This window comes from Gracilinanus agilis, chromosome 1, assembly GCF_016433145.1.
Source record: "Gracilinanus agilis isolate LMUSP501 chromosome 1, AgileGrace, whole genome shotgun sequence".
NCBI classification, from domain to species: domain Eukaryota; kingdom Metazoa; phylum Chordata; class Mammalia; order Didelphimorphia; family Didelphidae; genus Gracilinanus; species Gracilinanus agilis.
This window is the reverse complement of record NC_058130.1, coordinates 283,986,069-284,008,447: the sequence shown is the minus strand read 5'-3', so window position 1 is coordinate 284,008,447 and position 22,379 is coordinate 283,986,069. Positions and strand designations below refer to the sequence as shown.

The 22,379-nt window shown below is 35.0% G+C and overlaps 1 protein-coding gene across 1 annotated transcript in view; it reads left to right on the top strand.

Moving 5' to 3' along the window:
- Positions 1-22,379, top strand: part of EPB41L4A (erythrocyte membrane protein band 4.1 like 4A) — a 235,407-nt gene that overhangs the window by 142,520 nt on the left and 70,508 nt on the right. Inside the window, exons 10-12 of the mRNA XM_044662157.1 lie at positions 2,295-2,386; positions 3,715-3,792; positions 6,010-6,131. Coding sequence (XP_044518092.1) covers positions 2,295-2,386; positions 3,715-3,792; positions 6,010-6,131 — 292 coding nt within the window. The remainder of the gene's footprint in view (positions 1-2,294; positions 2,387-3,714; positions 3,793-6,009; positions 6,132-22,379) is intronic.

Sequence of the window (22,379 nt, the reverse complement as noted above, 5' to 3'; positions counted from 1 at the left end):
GTGATAAATCATATGTTTTTCTTTTGCTTTTCTACTCCCACAGTTCTTTCTCTAGATATGGATGGCATTCTTTCTCATAAGTCCCTCAGGATTGTCCTGCTTTGCTACTAGTACAAAGTCAATTACATTTAATCATCCCACAATGTTTTAGTTACTATATTCAATGTTCTTCTGGTTCTGCTAATTTCACTCTATATCAGTTCAAGGAGGTCTTTCCAGCTCTTATAGAAATCAATAGTATCCTTTATCATCATATGCCACAATTTGTTCAGCCATTCCCCAATCAAGGGACAACCCTTCAATTTCCAACTTTTTGTCACCACAAAATCTCAGCTATAAATGTTTTTGTACAAACAGATCCCTTCCCATTTATCTCTCTGAGATGCAAACCTAGTAGTAGTGTTGTTGGATTGAAGGGCATGGATTCTTTTAAAGCCCTGTTGACATGATTTTGAGAAATTAGACCTTTGCCAGAGAATTTTGTTATAATTTTTTCCCTATTTTGTTGCTTCCCTTCTAATTTTGGTTGCATTAGTTTTGTTTGTACAAAACCTTTTAAATTCAAAATAGTCAAAAGTATACATTTTACATCTTGCTTGGTCTTAAATTCTTCCCTTCCCCATAGATCTGACAGGTATACTAGAATTCTCCTTTTCTTTACCCCTCCCTTTCAGCTTCCCTCACTTCCATCAAGTCCCAGCTAAAATCTGACCTCATAACAGAGGTCTTTTCTAATTACCCTTTTGGTCATCTCTAACTGATTCTCTGCATATCTTGTTTGTACATAGTTTTCATGTTGTCTCTCCCATTATAATAGCTGTTAGGTACTTGGCCTTTTTGGATCCCCAGCTTTATCAAAGTGTCTTGCATATATAAAGTGCTTAATGAATTCTTATTGAGTGATGTGATCTCAAGAAGCCAGAACTGCAGAGGACACAGATCTTCAGGCCACTTGGGATGGAAGTGAAGTGATAGTGATGGAAAGGAAGACACCTCAAATTGAGTGACATGAATGTTTACCTTCCTCAAGGTTACTCTCCCAGGTATAGAGATCAAACACACAGCTTTTCCTTCTTCCCATCTGGTACTTACCAAAGGAAAGATGTCACTCATTCATAGTTCTGCTACAGCTATAGTTTATGTAATATATTGTGTTATATTACAGTCATTAATCCTTGAAATATTGTTAGAAAACATTAATCTTTCTCTTGTAAGATCTATTTTGCAAACATTCAAAATTGATTAGTATATTCAACCCAAGCCAAGTACCAATTAACTGAAATATATTATAGAAAATGAAATAATTAAACATAGGCTAATTTGAATATTTAGCCCATATTTTTAAAAAAAGAACCACTAAACAAATATTTAAATAAAGAATATTCATCCATTTCCCAACTTATTTGCTAGAGCTGAGGTTTTCTACCACAAAACCATGTTAATCTATAATCAAGGCACTACCCTTGCCCAATCATATAAGGAGAGAATTTCTGTTGGAATTTGATATAACTATGGTTTAATCTGTAAGTGAGATTGCTTATGTAAAAGATGCTTTAGTAATGATGCTAGGAGATAGTGTCTGCTCTCCTGTGCTAAAAGCTACCAAAAGTGAGGAAGGGGCATGGCACTGTCTCTCTGGAGGAGGGCAGGCACAGCACTTGATCTGGAGGGTTGGGTTGGGGCAGGATCTGGCACTCAATCTCTAAAAGGTTCACCATTACTTGACTAGAAGGTCTTTAGGTTTCCTTCCTGCTACGAATCTGATTTTATGACTAATAACATAAAACTTTCATTTTTTCCCATAATTGATATCACAAAATTGTATTAGCATAAACATCATACAGAGTTAATTCACAATTAATCATTCTTTATCTCACCGAAGGATTGGCTAATAAGTAATGATTTTTTTTTCAACTACAGAAACTCATGAAAATTGTATTTGTTTTTTATTAACCCTCAACTTCTGTCCTAGAATCAATATTAAATATTGGTTCTAAGGCAGTGGTTAAGTAGTTAAGGCTAGGCAAGTGGAGTTAAGTGTCTTGCCCTGGGTCACACAGCTAAGGAGTGTTTGAGGCCAGATTTGAACCTAGGAAGTCCTGTCTCCAGGTCTGCCTCTCTTATCTACTAAGCCACCTAGCTGCCCCCTGAAGATTGTTAAAGCATCATGGAGGGAGCAGAATTCACACTTTCAAAGTATTCCTCAGTTCATTTGAGTATTTTATAACAAAGGACGATTTTCTATAGAATTAAAACTTTGTATGATAAGTAATTTGTATTGTATTTTATTTCAGTGCGATGAAACCTCATTCTTTTTTGAAGCCACAAGTAAAAACACTTGCAAACATCTTTGGAAGGGCTGTGTTGAACATCACACATTCTTTAGGTAAAAATATTTTAAAGTATAAAAATCTTATTCATTGTGATAATCTAATCAAAGAAACATTTTCGAGGAAAAGACTAATTTCAAGAAAGATTCCTGATTATTTCTCAAAAATTTTCAGTCATGTCCATGTTGTCTTTCAATTGTATGTATATACATATCTATGTATACATATACACGTGCATATGTATGTGCATGTATAAGTATATGTATATGTGTATGCATATAAATGTATGTCTATATATGCACACAAAGCATAAAATCTACATACAAGTATATGTATCTGAACATATAAACTTAATCGTAATATATATACATCTTAGAGAAAATATAAATAATGTCATAATCTAAATAATGTCACAATCATCAGTGGTTAATATTTAACTACTGGGAACCACTGGGAACACTTTATGGATAAAATGTGCCATTTAAATAAAAACCTTTATGTCCTGTTTTAGAATTTATACTCAGTATTGGTTTCAAGGCTGAAGAGTAAGGACTAGGCAATAGAGTTTAGGTGACTTGCCCAGGGTAATACAACTAGGAAGGCCTGATTAGAACATAAGACCTTCCATCTCCAGGCCTGCCCCTCTATCTTACTGAGCCATTTAATTGCCCTTTGAATAAAAGGTTTTAAGGGATATTCAACACAAGTGAGATTTTAAAAAAAATTATCATATGCCCTCATAATCTATGTTACAAACAGGAAGTAATTTTTTTTTTAAAACCTTACCTTCCGTCTTGGAGTCAATACTATGTATTGGCTCCAAGGCAGAAGAATGGTAAGGGATAGGCAATGGGGGTTAAGTGACTTTCCCAGGGTCACACAGCTGGGAAGTGTCTGAGGCCAGATTTGAACCTACCTCCCATCTCTAGGCCTGGCTCTCAATCCACTGAGCTACCCAGCAACCCAGCTGCCCCCGAACAAGAAGTGATTTAAAAGAATCAGACTAAGAAACTCAGATAATAGCAATCTTTTGAGGGCACAGTAGTATGAGATTTCTCCTATTTTGTAAGAAAAAAATTCTTTATCCAATGTAAAATTTAAATGCAGTTAACTGCTGTTGGTCATAGGTCAAGAAATTTTGAGAAAATTAACTTGTTCCAAGAAGATTTTAATACTGAGATTATGTTCTTTCGAAAATTTATGTACATTTACATTAATGATATCTTTACCTACGTATTTAAATAATCAATAAGAAAACAGAGCTATTCATGTCACTATTCTAATAAAATGTTTTCCTATGATTACCTGCATATACTGATAAAATAATTTAAGCAATATCTATATTTATATATTGTTATTTTGTTTTCTCTTCAAAATCACTTAGAATACCGGAAAATGAATCAAATTCTTTGTCAAGAAAACTCAGGAAGTTTGGTTCCATGAGTTATAAACACCGATATAGGTAAAGTTTTTCATATACACACAAGTATATAAGGACATACTCAATATGTATCTTTTGTGCATATATATCAGACATAATCATTTATGTCAAATATGCATATGTATGCATTAATACCAATGCACATAAAATAAAGAATTAAGCTTTGATTTTCATTTGATTTTGTATAATTTATTCATATATGTCTGTATGTGGATACAAGATATTTATATCTGCATCTAAAATCATATAGAGTTTCCTCAAGGAGCTCTAAAGAACTTATATAATAAATAGATGGTTTGCTGTCTGGAATGCTAACTTTCCAAGCTGGGAATTTCTTACACTGACAAATCATGTGTATTTCAAGTTTTTAAGTTGTAGAGAAATATAAGAAAAAATATATGTGTGTGTGTGTGTGTGTGTGTGTGTGTGTGTGTGTGTGTGTGTGTATTTGCCTCTATCTTATGTATGTATGTGTTTCTAGGGATAATCCCTAGATTTTATGTTAGGAAAGCACAAGATCAAAATCTCTTCCTAGAATCAAGAGTTAATCTATTTTTGTGTCATGAAAGCCTTTGGCAGTCTGGTGAAGTTGTGGGCCCCCTTCTCAGAATGATATTTTTAAATGCATAAAATAAAATACATAGGATTAAAAAGGAAATGACTTACTATAATTATTAAAAAAGTTTTAAGGTAAGTTCCTAGATTCTGTGTAGTATGAACATGTGATCCAAGAGAAATGTCCAGTAGATTTCTTTTCTTAAACACATCCAAGTCAAAAGACAAAGAATGGGGAAACAAGGTTAAGTGATTTGCCCAGGACCACGCAACTAGGAAATGTTTGAGGCCAAATTTGAACCCCAGGTTCCCCTGAAACCAGGACTATCCACTGTGCCACCAGTTGCTCCTCCAATAGATTTTCCTTAATATTTTATTTCTGGAAAAATATTTACTTTTTCCTCCATGTATAAAGTATTTAGATTATTTTATTTTATTTCCTTTTTCTACATCCAAGAATTTAGGAGCTTACCATTTTATTGTTAACATTATAGGCAATTGTTCCTAAATCCATCAAAAGGCTTCAAGAGAAATGTCACTAAAACCAAATGTCTCTAACCTTTTCAGCTAGCCAGCTTCTTTTAAAGCAAAATTAATTAATTGAGTAGAAATAAGAAAATTAATAATATTCAAAAATCACTGTAGGTGACTATCATCAATCCTACTTGATATTTTTTTCTACAATTTTCAAAATTCAATAATAATAATAACATATATATCCATACATACATACATACATGAAATAATGAGATAGAAGTTAAATTCTGCTTTGCCCAGGGCCACAAGCCTAGTTACTATTTGTGATTGAACTTGAAGATGGAGCCGTGGATATAGTGTTGGACCTGGAATCAGGAGGAACATAATTCAAATCTGGCTCCTTACAAAATGGCCATACAGCTTTGGACAAGTTATTTGGTCTGCCTGATTTTCTGCATGTGTAAAATGGGAATAATGCCAAGAGGACCTTTCTTCCAGAGTGGTTGTAAGGATTTAATGAAAGAATAGTTGGAAAGCACTTGGAAAACCTTAAAACATTTTATAAATTCTAGGTGCTAGTAAGATGAATGCTTTTGGAACTTCAGTCAAAAAAAAAATTTAAAACATTCAGATTACTTGATAAAATAAAGGGATCATTCCAGGTAGGTTCCAAAGTACTTTTTTTGTTCTCCCTAGGCTCAATACCAAGCCACAAATATAATGCAACACAAATATAATGCAAAATTGGGCCAAAGAAAGATCCAAAACAAAAGCAATTGAACACCGCAGTATGGAATGCTTTGCAGCTTGCCAAGTAAATCAAAATAAAAATGGAATTAAAAGCCTCACAGGGGAAGAGTCAAACAGATTCACTGACCAACACAATTCCTTTTTTTTTTTTAAGCTGAAGAACTGAAGTTAAAACTTCATCTCTCCTGAACTAAAATCTGCACTCTTTGATTGCTAAAATTTTAAAGCTCTTAATTGTTCCATATTTTAATATTTCTTGAAATTAAGTCCATTTTGTCCTGTGCTATCCTAAAAAAACCAGTTGCTACTTTCTTATATTTTCATATAAGCATAGATAGTTGAGTCAGCCTTCACTCCTCTTGTTATTCAGACTTCACAAATGTTTTGAATGTAACTTTGATTTAAAAAAACAATTTTTAGTTATGCCTGTATTCATCAGTATTCCAAATTTTTAAATGGTAGGATAGCTTTACAAATGTGCCGAGACCTTTCTGTTCCTCTTCCCCGACCCAATCAGAAGGTGGAAAGAAGTCGAAGCAAGACATATCCTAAGAGAAAAACACAAAAACAGCCATCAGGTGAGTTTCAAACATCCAAAGGCACACCAAAGTATATACCCCATTGTTTTCTCTTTGGTAAATGTTGATTAATATTCTAATTATAAATGAATAATTATATAGTTGTTGTTCTCTGAACATTTCTTACATAATGTTTTTCTTCCATTTTGCTCACTCTCTCCTGTCTCTATATTTTCATAATTGAAGTGACTGAGGGAAAGCTCCCCTAGTAGGTGGCTTCCAAGCTATGTCAATCAAGGACTCCCAAAACTATTTTTTAAAAAAAGCAACATTATTTTTCTAAGCCAAAGTTTAAAAAGCAAAATGGAAAACTTTCTATTCTATTCTATTTGAACCGACCACTGAATCAATACAAAATAGCAAGTCTAATTTTGACATGAAATCGTATTTTAAAATCATATTTGGGAGTGTGCTGGAGACAAATTGAAGGAGAGCTAATTGTTAAATATTCATCTTGAACATTTATACCTCATAAATCCACAAAGTTTATAAATGAGGGCTTGATTTAAAGTTTTATTGATTGTCTAGAATTGAGAAAGAAAAAAATATTAGCTATGCAGGTTACAATTATAAGTTTGCCATATCTTTTTATATATATATATATATATATTTTTTTTTTTTTAAACCCTTAACTTCTGTGTATTAGTTCCTTGGTGGAAGAGTGGTAAGGGTAGGCAATGGGGGTCAAGTGACTTGCCCAAGGTCACACAGCTGGGAAGTGTCTGAGGGCAGATTTGAACCTAGGACCTCCCGTCTCTAGGCCTGGCTCTCAATCCACTGAGCTACCCAGCTGCCCCTGCCATATCTTTTTAAAGAGCCCATTGGGAAACATTTACCAAACAATTCTTGGTCATACTTCTTATTTTCTTAAATTACAAGAACAAAACTGGAGCATCAAAGTGTTCTATGAAAGAATTTTTATTCTATTCCTAAAAATGAACAAATGTTGAGAATTCAGGATTTTTCAGCTCATTTCACTGTACCTTTCTAAGATAGATGTCATCCAGAACATTTCTACTTTTCTTGGTTTTGTTTTTAACTTACATTTTTGAGCTTTAGAAACAGAACAATCAATATTTTATCTCACACACATTCTTCAGATATACTTTTTACTTAAGAAGTTTCTGATTTCAACATGAACCACTCTTGAACAATTTCACTGACTTCTCTTTAAAGGGAGGTGAGCATACCCTTATCTTGTATGGAAAGCTGAAGGGGACACTCCTAGCCTTCCCACTCCACCCCTTGGGTCATGTTTCACATAGACTGTGAAAACTTTTGCAAATTCTTTTCTGATTTCCCTACCACTTAAAAACTTGGGGCTTATTTCTCTTATTTTCAAGGAGATTATTTTTGCCATTGTGATATGGTTGAAATGGGGACCATCATATTAGCTATGTTGCCCTTCAGAGAGATGTCAGAATTTTTTGCGACATCAACTGTCTGGTTGCTAAGAAGGGTTTTCATTCTTGTCATGAAGGGGTTAAAGGGCAAGTTCAGACTATTAAGAGTATTTTACATGAAAATTTGAATTGACAAGATTCTATTGCCATAACTATAAAGGACAAAAAAAATTCTCTATATATAAAAAAATGGAAAATATTACATTATAAAAGTACTTTCAAGGGGACCAAAATGGAGCTATAGACAAAGTCCAAAGTGCCTTCACTTTTTTTTATATTTTCCTTATTTTTTGTATCTGTTTATTTTTTCTTTAGAGGATTACACATCAATACTATGACATAGGGGCTCCAAGTATTATTCTAATCATTTTCAAGAGAAGGTTAAATGACTTGCTAGAAAGAGCCAGAGACAGAACTTACCTTAGAATATTCCTAATTCCAGGTCTCTATACCACATTGCCTCCCCACTTCAGTTTTTTATGAATGACTTCCCTTAAATTATGTCAGTTAGTCTCATTAACATAGGCCTCTTAGAGTAACCCCTAAGAAGTTAGAATTGTCTAGTATCAGTTTTGTGAGTTACTGGGGCCCAGACATCCATGACAGTTCCTGGTCAAGACCACTTGCTTTGAGTCCCTTCCTCCCTGACCTTCAACTGCTTTTCCCGTATTGAATGTAAGTTCCTTTAGGGTAGATAATTTTTCATTAGCACAGGACTTGAAACATTTTAATTGTTTAATAAGTACAAATGAAATTAAATTTTTAAAAAGTGCTAATGATATAAAATTTCACTAAATTACATATAAGCAAATTTCAGACTTACATGTCGTATGTATATGTGTGTTTACACACATACCACACACATATGATAAATATTTGCATAACCATGCACACGTGTTTATAATGATTTTCCTGGTGTAGGAAGCTTCCAATTAAAAAAACAATCTCAGGGAAAGTGAAGTAGCTCAGTGGATAGAGAAAGCAAGTCATGGATTTGAATGTGACCTCAGACACTTTGTAGCTGTGTGAGCTTGGGCAAGTTGCTTAAGCCCCATTACCTACCCTGTAGCACTCTTCTGCCTTAGAATGGATTCATAGTATTGATTTTAAGAGAGAAGGTAAAGGTTTTCAGAAAACTAAACAAAAAACAAAGAAAAAATACAACTTCAATGCAGGCAAGTTTTCACCTTTTCTCAAACCTGAAGTTTTAGAGAGTTGCTTCTGCCCACTCAGTTATACCCCATTTCCTTAACTTAGATTATTTTAGTAGTGTTACTGGAGGCATTGTGATCAGCAGTGCTACACTGATTAAAATAACTTCATGTCTTTTAATCTCAAGTTTCTTTAGCCCTAATAATTATGCCTACCTCATAGTAATTATAGCAAAAGCCACGCAGTTCCTTTTGATTTTTAAAAAGAATGTGTCAAGTCCAATTTCCATTAGAGGTAGATGGTCTGAAAGTAGCTAGGAAACATTAGAGGTCAGGACTCCAACAAGATAAGAAGAAAACTTACCTATTATTACTTTACAATTTTAATTTTTTGTTAAAACTACAGAAGGGAGATTATTGCTTTTATATTATTTTTTTCTTGATTATAATACTTAGGTATTATATATCCCTAACATTAGTTCTCAAACATTTTGGCCTCAAGACCCCTTTACATTCTCTAAAAATGTGGATTACCTTATTTATAGAGCTTTATTTATTTAAGTTTATATAAGTCAATACCATATTAAAAATTTTTAAATCTCATGAAAATATTTCTGACCTGGCAACCTCCCTGAGTCTTTTTGAACAGGAGGGATTTCTAAAGTTACTCTTCACTCTATTTCTGTAAGTTAAAAAACCCTTATCTCAACTTCACAATTATATATGGTAAAAACTAGATTGAACAGGCACATTTTACATTTCCATTTAAAAGCTACAAGATCTCTAGGTGTATAAAGAAACACATTCCTGAGTTGAGAGCTCACCACCAACAGCTCCGGTATCTCTATTCTACTATTGTTCAACCTCCAGGCAATCATAACTGCTGTGACAAATCTTGAGAGTAAAGAGGAAGTTAAAAAGAAGTCAGAGTCTGTGAAAAAAGAACACTGGCTTTGGAATGAAGAGCTTTTGGAAGATAGTGTGGTAGAGCAGAAAGAGTATTAGTTTTAAAGTTAGAGGGATCTAGTTTTGAATCCCTGCGTTAATTCCTGTGTGACCTTGAGCAAGTCATTTAATCTCCCTGGGCTTTAGTTGAACTAGATGGTCTCTTGGATCCCTTTGAGCTCAATGATTCTCTGATAGAAATAAGTGATAGTCCTTCAGAAAACACTGAATGTCATCTGTATTTAAAAGATTCATGATTTTCATTGACTCAACCAAACCTTTTTGCAGACTGAAGCATTTACTCACTTCAGCTTAAATATATTCATGGCTTAGCCACCGAGAAGGCAATGATCCTAAATGGTGGAGGTGGTTAAAGTGATGGATGTTAAAAAGTTGAATAAAGATCCTTAATATCCAGAAGGACTAGAAGAAAGGAGGCAGTGGACAAGTAGGGCTAGGACCTATGAAAAATAGGCATGGCACTCCCACTAAAGTAGTTTCTTCCATGGAAGATTGCCCTTCTTAGATCTACTGATAAGAAAACTGGATTGGGGGTAGAAGGAATCTAAGATTTTTTACTTTGAAAGTCTTATTTTTCTGCATCATTCCTGCCCTTGTGCAAGTCTCCTTGAGAATTTATTTTTCCCATTTGAAATTGTAATGGAGAATAACCAGGGAAGTAGGCTTAAATATTAAAATGTGGGTCCAGAAGTGTTTGAGGGTGACAGGAGTGTCTGAAGGCAGGACCAAACAAGGTTGGGAGACCAGGTTTAACTACTAGAAGATAACTGTTACTGAAGTGGCAGTTAGGCCCAACTGCCACACTGCACTATCTAGACTACGCCTATGGAAACCAACAAAGTAAAGGCAAGAGTTTTATAACACTTTTTCTTTTTATTTTAAACCCTTAACTTCTGTGTATTGACTTATAGGTGGAAGAGTGGTAAGGGTAGGCAATGGGGGTCAAGTGACTTGCCCAGGGTCACACAGCTGTGAAGTGTCTGAGGCCGGATTTGAACCTAGGACCTCCCGTCTCTAGGCCTGGCTCTCAATCCACTGAGCTACCCAGCTGCCCCCTTTTATAACACTTTTAATCAGGAACTACTAAGATAAAGGATGGCAATAGGGGTAACTACACTCTTCAGACTAAGGGCAAACTCAGGGTCAGGGAAGGGACTTATCTATACTTGCTGAGACCTAAGCAAGACAGGACCCAGAGACCAGCAAAGACTGAAGTGGATATCCTAACAGTAGTGTTCAGCCTCACTCCAGTGGTGTTTCTGCTCCTCCAGGACCATCTGCTATACTCTTCCAGGTGGGTAGATTCTGGGAGCTGACCCAGCCCAAGTTGACATGCAATTTAGGTTGGGATTAGCAGTCTCTACCAAAATCTCCCACATGTAGGTGACGGTCTTTCCACAGCATCACTGGTAAACTGGTGTCTCCTAGGGTCAGTTGCTGCTTGCCCCAATCACCATGGAGTCTCTCTCAGCGAGCAAGAAGATACCTCCTGCTTCTTCATTCCATCTTGGAATTCTCCAGCCCTTCCTGTTAGGTTTAATACTAATACTAAGCTAATAACTAAATAATCTTCCTCACAACAAAATGATACACAATAAAAACCTTTAAAGCAAATTTGATAAAATGTTGTTAATTATATAACAATGTAAAGTCCCATTAGTTAAAACAGTGTAGTATACATATTTCCTTCTTCACCCTCCATCAAATTTTAAATACATGATTTCCTAACCTTTATCTCATAAAACTTCCTTTAAAGCTCAGAATCACTGATAGGGAGAAAAAAACAAAACAAAAACAAAAGAGGCAGGAGAAGCCCAGGTTCAGTTCTGCTAGCCAAGAACTTGCTTTAGTTATCTGGAAAACTTCTGTGAAATCATGAAAAACAAGTTAGTGTACATAATAAATGAAAAGTAAGAATATGATAAGAGGGAAGAATAATCTATATTTAATTTTAATAACATTTAATTATCATTTAAAATTAGATGACCTTTAAGTATCATTCTTTCTCTCTTTGCCCCACCCCCAAATTAAGAAATACATAGTCCATGTGCAAATAAGAGATGATGTGGTCATATGGAACACTGCCTCAAGTAGCCATTATTAGGTTTCAAGGACTTGAATGAAAGTAGAAGGGGACTGAAACATTTGCTAAGGTTTATAGGATGAAGAATATATTAGAATAAAATAAAACTATTTTAAGAATTGACAAAGAAGAAAGTAAACATTTATTTAGACAGTACTTTGGAGGGCAACATTGAAATGAATGATCATGAGATACAAACAGTGAAGGTGAAATTTAATAAACAAAAGATAAACAAAAGAAATTCACAGTATCAACAGAAACTAAATTTTTGTTTTGAAAGAAACTCTTTTACTTTCTCAGTTAAAAAAAATCTTTTTTTACCTTCATCTTCCATTTTACACAATGTCTCTTAGAAAAACTGACCAAGATGTCAATCATATTCAATTTGATAAGCATCTATGAGCTGTGTCATATATTCAAAAAGTTTTCCATACCAATATTTCCACATAAGGGTTGGCCACAATTAGATTAGTTTTAATTGTTTTTGTGCACATCTCCATTTACATTGTGGTAGTCATGGATTGTTTTCTGAGTTAGGATTATTTCACTTCAAATGAGTTCACATGCCTTTTTTTTTTTAAACCCTTAACTTCTGTGTATTGGTGCTTAGGTGGAAGAGTGGTAAGGGTGGGCAATAGGGATCAAGTGACTTGCCCAGGGTCACACAGCTGGGAAGTATCTGAGGCCAGATTTGAACCTAGGACTCACATGCCTTTTAATGTATTATTTCATAATTTCCTATTATGTGTGTGTGTTATTCCTGTTGGCTCCCAGAGGAGCATAGGGCCACAACCATCTCATGCCAACGGACTCTGTTCTGGGCAACTTCCCCCAGCTGGGCTCATGTCATTCCGACGGCCTTTGTTTCGTTTTCGGCAGATCTTCACCAGGTCTGTTTTGGCCTTCTGACTTTCCTCCTCCCTGGTGGGTTCCAGCTCAGTGACTGATGGGAAACTGAATTGTTCTTTCCCAGAGTCTGGTATTGGAAATCTTTTATACAAGGTCTGTTACATTCATAATTTTTAAAGTCCTATAAATGTTTTGATTGAGATCCATTCCTTCTCTTTAATATCTTTAATGTTCTTAGCAGTGAGATTTTTAGGTTTAAGTATATGGTCACATTTTTAACATAGTTCCAAACTGATTTTTTAAATGACAGGAATTTATTGCTTCACTAGGAGTTTTGTAATAATGCCTCTGATCTATAGACTTGGCAACATATCCTTAACAGAAATATTAAAAAATTTTCCACCCAGCTTCCTCACCCTCTGCCAGTCAATCACTTTTTTCCTTATTCTTATGGTATTTTCTTTGTGGGAATGCCACCTTCATTCCAATAAATGGTTTTTATCTTTTATAATCACTTCCATGGCTTCTTTTGAGTACTCTTCCCCCTAAATCATAATTTGATTCTCATACCGTTTTTGTAATGTGACTTTCAGAATTTGTGTAGTATTTTTGCATATTTTTCCTCTAACTTTTTTTATAAAAGATGTAAGCATTAAACTAATTCTGCCAAACTCTTTGCATCTTTGAGCACATTTTATCAAATTATTTCAAAGGCACCACTGCTTAATAGTATAGTTTGTAGAATGGAAGTGCTATGAATATTAAGACTTTGAAGGTGATTTTATGGCTCAAAGGTTTTTATAAAAGTGGAGTAAAACCAACAGAACATTAAACAGCTGGGATGAGAAGACTGGATTAGAAGGAAAGCTAATAGTTTGTTTTGTTGTTTAGTGGTTTTCAGTTTTGTCCAACTTTTAATGACCACATTTAGGATTTGCCATTTCCTTCTCCAGCTCATTTTACAGATGAAAAAACTCAAGCAAACAGGGTAAGTGCTTTGCCCAGGGTAAGACAGCTAAGATGAGTTTTCCTAACTTCAGACCCAGTAGTCTTATCCACAGGGCCACCCAACTGATCTGGTAGGTCATCCTTTGAAGTGATGGTTCTTTGACTACCATAAGTCCACCCATCAAAAAACCTATTGCTTCTATTAAAAAGACTAAAGGCAAATAATTGTCATTAATTATTATTGATTTAATTTTTTTAATGTTTTAATAGAATATAATCTTTTTTTACATGTCTGCCATACATCTCTGAAACATCATAGGAAATTATGTAAAGTACTACTGATTACAATTTTAATTTACAGATAAAATTTTTCCTTTTAATCTTTTATTTGTAAATATTTGTAAATTATTAGGTACAAATGATATTCTTTCTCCTTTAAGGATATTTTTTCATCATTTCTATATTATAACACATCTCCTTTGAAGTTAATGCAATTCAATTCATATTTACCAACCTATTTAATAGCTTCTTTCTAGATATCTAATAGGAGGTTCACAATAATTTTCTTCTCCATAACTCCTGCCCTCATTCTTGTCTCACAGTAGGAGGGATTTTCTATAAGCATTATGATAATCCATTAAATACTCTATTCATTTCCTACTTAATCCTACCTCATTCATTTGCCATCTGTCTTTAGCATCTCTGAAATCCACATCCCCCTCTCTCTGATAGAAAACCCTGTATTTGGCCCATATGATCTGATGCCTTAGTGCCCCATCTCTACCACAGACCATAACCCATATGTTGGGCAAACTCTGTTTTCCTAATTTTGACCCATTGGTAAATCAGTTAAATTCTACACTGACCTTTTCCAGAGTTCCTACCTCTTTATCATATTGCTGATTGTGTTCATGCCAACCCTATTCTTCAGTCACTCACATATGTGCATTATTTTCACTTTTATGCTTGTGCTCCTGAAAATCATGTTACCTGATTTCAAAATTCATAATTACCATAGGGGTTATGCCCATTTCCTATTGCTCTTGTTCCCTACCCCCTCCCCATTCCTATCACAACTGAAAAAATGAGCCTTCCCCCAGTATGGGAGGAAACTCTTTATCACTGTCTCAAATAGTGACTCTTCTCATCAAAGCAAATCCCTGGACTTGCACTATACTATAAAACTGGGCAAAAATTTTCTCCCCTCTCATGTCCATGTCTCTTCCATCTTCAAAAATTCCTCATCCTACTATCCCCATAGCTTTCTTCTTTTGGCACTTATCTTCTAACTTATCATAAAATAAATTTCTAAATTTCCCTATAAACTCTCACTCTGATACTATGTAATGTTTTTTAAAACATATTTGCTATACTGAAAATACATTATATATAATATATAATGAAAGTTTTCCAAAATTATTTGTGAGCTTGCTTTTAAGTCTACTTTTCTTTTAGTGAAAATATGTTCATCAGACTTGATTGTTTCCTCTTTTAAGCACTCTGCATTTAAAATGTGTGATCTTGAGCATTTAGGTGAAAAGAGGCATTCTTTTCTGTATAGTTTTAGCTGAACTATTGAATTCTCTGAATATAAGCCATTGAAGCTAGTTTTCTCTTGGCTCACCTTTGCCAGATATTTTCTCTTGAGCATTGGTCTTGCTAACCATTTTAGTACAATGTGTTTTCCAACAGTTCCCTTAGGGCTCCTTTTTCTAAAAGAGGTTGTGATATTTAGATTTGGAACATTTCCTATCTCTTTGCTTTATTATCAGACTCAGAAATATAAGACTTAATTCTATGTTTTCTTTGTTAGCCTAGGAGTAATAATAAAGCAGTATAAATCCAAGACTATTTTAAAGTCAAAAACATAGTTCTTTGCCTTAGCAAAGCTAGTAAGATTTTATCTAAAAAGCTGTTTCCATTCATTAATAACCAATATCAAGAATCAATTGAAACTACATTATTTCTGGATTTATTCTTTTACTTTTCCCAGTAAAAATTGTGCTGCAGAAAATTACAATGATTATTTCAATTTCAGTACTTTAAAAATTTTTTGAGTTCCAAATTCTCCCTCGTCAATATGAGGTCAGCCATGCAAAACAGATTTCTGCAATCAGTTCACTGGAGGAGGATAGCATTTTTTCATCATGTTTCCTTTGGAATTGGATTGGATGATTATAACAAGAGTAGTCTTGGAGGAATTAAATAGTACAGTTGAGTAGATAGAATGTCTGACAGACCTGGAGTGTGGAAGACTCCCTTTCCTGAGTTCAAATCCTTCTGCAGACAAGTCACTTAACCCTGCTTTGTTACAAATAAAATTGATATAAAAGGATATATTTTAAAATATTATAGTCTTATTGTAATCCATATTGATAATTAAAAAAAACCATGTGCCTGCTAAGATCTAATTCAAATGTCCTGCCATACCTTCCCCTTGGCTGCTTCCTAGGAAAATGAGAGCATACCAATCAAGTTCTCTCTATTTAAGCTTCTCTTTACGTTGGCTCACATCACTACGTAAGAAGGAAGCCCATTGAATCGTGGGAAATGTAGTTTGAAATGAGATCCAAATGTCCACAGGAAGTTTAGACCAGAGACCTCAAAATAAGTTCAAGGGTCCCCAAATTTCCAATATCGCAGCTTGCCTGCCTCAGTATCTTCATGTGTAAAAAGACCTGGAAGAAATGCCAAACAATTCCAGTATTTTGCAAAGAAAACCCCAAATGGGATCAAGAAAGATCAAGAATCAATTAGTCTTCCATATCTGTACTGTGCAGTATTCTAGTTCTGCCTTCTTTGTTTAATGTTGTTTCCTACAAATCTTCTTTGATCTCTTTGGGATACAGATCTTGTAAGGAATTGTTGGGTCAAAGGCATAGCTTTAAATTGTTCTGATAAGTGAGAGATAGGTAACTCAGAATGTTCTTAATTTACTTTTCACTAAGCAGTAGCAATTTAGATCTTTTTCACATGACTTTTATATTTCTTTTATAAACTGCATGTTGATATTCTTTGAACATTTTCATTTTTTATAAATTTTTATAAAACTGGTACTGTTCCCTACTGAGAAATGAGGACTTTATAAATAAGAACTGTCTGTAAAAATGTTTTCCCATTTCCTGCTTTCCTTCTAATTTTGTCTAACTAGTTTTGTGCTTTAATTTAATAAAAATTATCAGCTTTACTTCCCATTTACCTCCCATTTGGTCAAAAACTTGGATAAATTTTTCCATGTTCTGCTAATTTGCATAGGACCATCATCCTTTATATCTAAATCATGTACCCATTTTGACCTTAAATCCTGATCTAGAATTAGGATGGTGAGGTTGAAGGCAATACTGTAGCCAATCTCTATCAAACTCTGCATAGCCTTAATTTTTTTTAAACCCTTAACCTCTGTGTGTATTGGCTCATAGGTGGAAGAGTGGTAAAGGTGGGCAATGGGGGTCAAGTGACTTGCCCAGGGTCACACAGCTGGGAAGTGTCTGAGGCTGAATTTGAACCTAGGACCTCCCATCTCTAGTCCTGACTCTCAATCCACTGAGCTACCCAGCTTCCCCCTGCATAGCCTTTATAGATAGGAGTAGACAACTTCCATATAAGGAAAAATTGCTAATTGGTACATATATGTGGAAAAGGATTTAAGTACACATGCACACCAGTATTTCCAAGTTTAAACATGGAGTGACTCAGGCTGATTTTGCATAATATTAGTGCTAACCACACTCATAAGCATATGACCAGTATAAGGCCTATAATTCTGATCTAGGTGGCCAGAAGTTTTGAAGTTTGTAAAAGCAGGTGTACACTGGAAGGCAATACAAATACAGGTAGCAAAACAAATTTATAATGAATAAAAATAGGTCTGTGAATAGAATTTAAATATGAGAAAGCAGGAAGCCAAGAGTTTAACTACTCCCAAAGGGATACAAGTTAGTTATTCCCTTCTGAAATTCTCCTCAGCTTTCTCTATTGAAGATTTATGAGCATGACATTGTAAAGCAACTGGGACTTAGTGCCCTACAAGGATACAAGTCCTCTTTCCCCCACTTTTCAGCCAGCAGGAAGTCTACTGCTATTAGTTATTAATTAAGTCTGTGATCCTTTTTAAAAAAAACACAGGGAGGAGAAGTTTGTCATTTGTATATTGTTATATTTTAAATGAATATTTACCACATTCTTATTTTCTATAAAGTTTATTAATAATCACTGAAATAGAAAAGATAGATAAGCATAGATTTAAAGTTTCTTACTCTTTAAGTGTGTCTGACCACATGTAGCTCAGCCTTGCAAGATTCTCCATCCATCCTCCTCCTTGCTCCTGGAAGTTCTGTGCCAAAAGGAACCCCTGTGCTCTGCCCACACCCTTCTTATATACGTTTCTGGACACAGTGCTGGCATGTAAAAAATGGGACAAACTGAGTTGGCAATCCAGGAAGGGGAAGGGTTAAAATTCCCTCCACACAAGAGGGGACTCTGTGATCCTTTGGGAAACTAGTCTCCCCGATGGATCATTTAAACATAACTATTTTATACCTCTAAAGATTTTCTAGCTAAAAGTACATACAATATTGCACTTTCTAAGAGAGAGTTACAACATTTAGAGATAAGAGGAAAATAAAAGAAGAAAACAAAAAATGATTGATAGATGCATTGACAAAATGCCAATTAGGGGGCAATCCCCTTTAGTATAAGAGTTTACAATCAGAATAAGTATGTTCAACCCCCTTTAGTTCAGTTCATTATATCCCAAAGTTCATTCCGGATCTTTTGATGCAGTGCGAGGCTTCTGCAGGCATCTTTACAGCACCTTCTTCAAAAAGATCTGCTTTCTTGATTCTGGTTGTTGGCGAGTTTCTTTTCCTGAAATTTCTCCAAAAGATTTTAAATCTTGGATTTTAGGATAATTAAACAATCCCTCCTGAGGAGAGTGTTGACCAACACCAGAATCACCCTGGGATACATGGCTGAGTTATGAAGTATATGAAAAAATATTAAAAGAAAACCAATAACCCCCCAAAAAATCCCAAATAGAAGAACAAAATTAAATTCTGGATAAAAATAAAAAATAAGAAAGAAAAACATAATAATAAATATTTTTAAAAATAAAAGAGAATAAAAATCTTACATGTATAAAATTCTGAGGATAAAAAAGAATAAACCTGTAACAGGTCTTTGAATCACTATCAAGTCCCAATTAAAGTGATTTATGTCCCACAACCTGTAGGACAATTGCAGCAATATAGCACTTTACCCATTGGCAGCCAGGACTACAGAAAATTGCCAAACTATAAAAGAGAAGGGACTAGATTTTAGCAGCAAATGGGAAAAAATCATTCCCTGGTCTGATTTAACCTTCAGTGTTATGAATAGGGAAGCCAGGATGATAGCCATACTTCAGTACTTGACTGAGAGCATTTCCCAAGCAGTGTAGTACAAGGTGGTCCCGTGTCTTAACATATGTCAAGCACTGCAACCTCGAGTCTCACAGTGGTTCAAGTCCTTTCATATTGGCATAGAAGTTCAACAATCTACCTGTATTGGTATGGTCCTTTTTGATTTTATGCTCCTAGGCACCGTATAGTGGCTCTTTTGTTCCCTTCTTCTGGAATCAGATACAATTGTTAATCACAGTCTCATCACATTTATCAATTCCTGGCAGGTTTCCATAGTCTAAAGCTTTCAGGTATGCATAGTTATTAGGGCTAATTGATACTGTAAATTTATCCTTCAAGATCAAAAACTTAATACTGATTCCATGTACTTCAAATATTACAAAGGATAGGGAAAAAATGAAAAAATCTAATACCCTATTGCAAATATAAAGAAAAAGAAAAAATAATTTAAAAAATCATAATTTCATAGTTCACATTCTATGTGAACAGAGGCAGAACACAAAGGTTTCTCAATCAAAAATGACATTTATGTCTCTTTTAACTTGGCCATGATCCACGGTGTGAGTGTACATGGTTTTTTCACTAGGTAAAAAGACTTTTAAAAACAGTAGTACAGCAACTAATACAGATTCTAAGAAGTACCAAAATCCCCAAAATTATAAGAGCTCATTTTAGGACAACTGCAAACAACCCCGTTCCATGTAGCCATGAGAAGTTCCACTAGCTATCATTAGGATTCACAGAGTCTCTATAGCTACTTGCTGAGTGTCATTCAAAAGCTTCTTAAGCTCATGGATATTTGTCACAAGTTCTCCAGATCTAGCCAATCTTTCAACCTTGACTGAGATATTTTTAACAAAGTCTATTACTGCCATTATTCCAAAATTTAGCAAGAGAGTCCAGAAAAACACAAGCACAAATCTCTGTACTGCTGATAAAAATCTTTTGGGTCTAAAATGTCACCAAAAATTTAGATCATTATGGCGGAAGAGTAGAATCTTCACAGGAAAAATCATTCCCACCTCCCAGATGAGATTATAACCCATTATAGGGTAACTAAGCCACTTGGGCACCTCCCTCCCTCTGGTATGAAACTAACAGTGTAACAGAACTGTCTCCAATACGTCCCACCCATTTTCCTGTGGAGCCAAGGACTAAACAGTGAAAATCACTTCAGATGTGCCATCCATTACATTTTCAATAAATGTGGAAATGCGGAAATACAACAATGCTATTGCAGTTTTACTTCAACTACAAATAGACCCTTGCCTCTTGTTACAAATAACTCAGAGGCAAGCAAGCTACTAGATATCTAAAAATCTCTTTTGAGGACCCTTTAAAAATTAATTGAGATATTTAGCTTATTAAATTCTCTAAAACTGGTATACAGGTTGAAACCAGTTTGATGGAGTCCATCCATCATCATCTATGTGACAATTAACAAATGCAAAAAAGAACAAAAGACAACATGCAACCTCCATGGATCTGGTAACAAAGGTTTTACCACTGAAAGGGTTTGCGCAAGGTGTTTATGGTCTTTCACAATGATGTGTTCTTCACCAATCCATTCATGATGGGAGGGTATAAATAAATACAATGTAACAGAATATATAGCTAATAGCCACAACAAAGTAACTGAAAGTGACATGGTATAATGGAATATGATAGATTAGGTTAATATGTGTACTTAAAAACAAAATTAAATCTTAAAACAGTCAGCAAATACAATAAATGTGATAGGATACAGTCACTCAGTGTCAATATAAGGTAGCCATGTGAGCAATGAATCCAAAAGTTCTTTTCTCCAATTTTGATAGCTTATGAAGTGATTAACAATAAATTACATACATTTTGTATTTAAGATTGCCTTACAGAGACTTCTTCATTATGGGGAGGGGAACAAAGTGAAACAGTTAATATCAATAAGGCAACAGAGTCTGAAAAAGCTTAAAATTTACCTCCAGACTCTTTGAGGTCCCTTCCCCTCCCAAGTACTATAATTCATGTAGATTCCTTTGGCAACACCTCTGGGGTCCTCCATAGTAAGGGGGGTTCCCGCACTGAGTACAGATGTTTGGGTGCGAGTTTTGATTTGCCTCATTCCAATTACTATTCCTCCTATTATTATCATAATTGATGAAGCTTCTATTTCTATTTTCCTGGTTTCTCTTCTTACAATTCATAATTACATAACCCACCTTTCCATAAAAATAACAAGTTAGTAGTGTAGTATACAGAATTGGGGTCATATAGTTTTTTCTAGCTTTGGCTGAGTTCCAAAAGCTGTTAGAAGTTTAGAATCTTGAGGAAAAGCAGTTGACTGGATCTTCCATAGAGGGAGGTGGTCAGTGAGCGAGCTGCTTTGATTACCTAGCTTTAATATTGAAATTTAGCCTAGCTTTGATATATTTACTTAAGAAATTATTATTTTGGATAAACCCTTTATATATTCCTTTCCTATACCACCCCTGCCTTCCCTCCCTTACCTTAGTGTCTGTGAAGTTAATAAGGAAAGTAATTAGAGAGGAGTTAAATCTGTGAAGAGTTATCTAATTGACAGCATTAGTTATAGTCAAATCATCATTTATTCCCTTAGATAGCCACAGCATTTTGTAAAGAGAGTTTAAAGGCAGGTCCTTACTCGGACTCCATCTTTACTTCCCTTCCCCCACCTGAGGTTCCTGAGACAACTGATAGGGCTTTCCTTTGATCCACCTTCCTAACAAACATCCTTCAAACAAATAAACCCTTTTGTGTTTCAATAGCCCTATTAGTGTAATTTGTCTGTTAGCTATCAAGAGGGAAGAAGAGGGAAAGAGACAACATACTCTGGGTTAGAGGAAGCTGGGGCATCCATCTTGAAGGAAGATGCTACTTCAAAACAAGTCCCTTCCTGTGAAATTAACTAAAGCCTGTTTGTTAATTTCAGTCTAGTCTATTTCCCTCAGCTTGTGTTTGAGTCTAAGTCCCAGTCTGTAAGCCTGCTGTGTTTGTCTGTTTAGTTTAACTTCTCTTCTCCCTAAAAGATCTCTGTTTCCCTTCTGTGTTATACTCCTGATTTCAGTCCTATTGTACCCTGAATCTCCTTTAATCCCAGCCTACCTGTAACCAAGAAAACCCACTTAGCAAGTCTCCAACATCCTCCTTTCAATTTTCTTATCCCAAACACCTTTCCTCAAATTACCCACATAACAGTAGTTGCTTCTTATAGGGGAGATATGATTTTTCCTTACTTTGCCTTTCCAACTGTTTCAGTTAATTACTTTATTTCCTTCCTTTATGTCTCCACTAAATTAGTGTTCTCTTTATCCTCTCCCTGTTTAGTAGTTACTTTTTTTTAAAACCCTTAGCTTCTATATATTGGCTCCTAGGTAGAAGAGTGGTAAGAGTGGGCAATAGGGGGTCAAGTGACTTGCCCAAGATCAAACAGCTGGGAAGTGTCTGAGGCT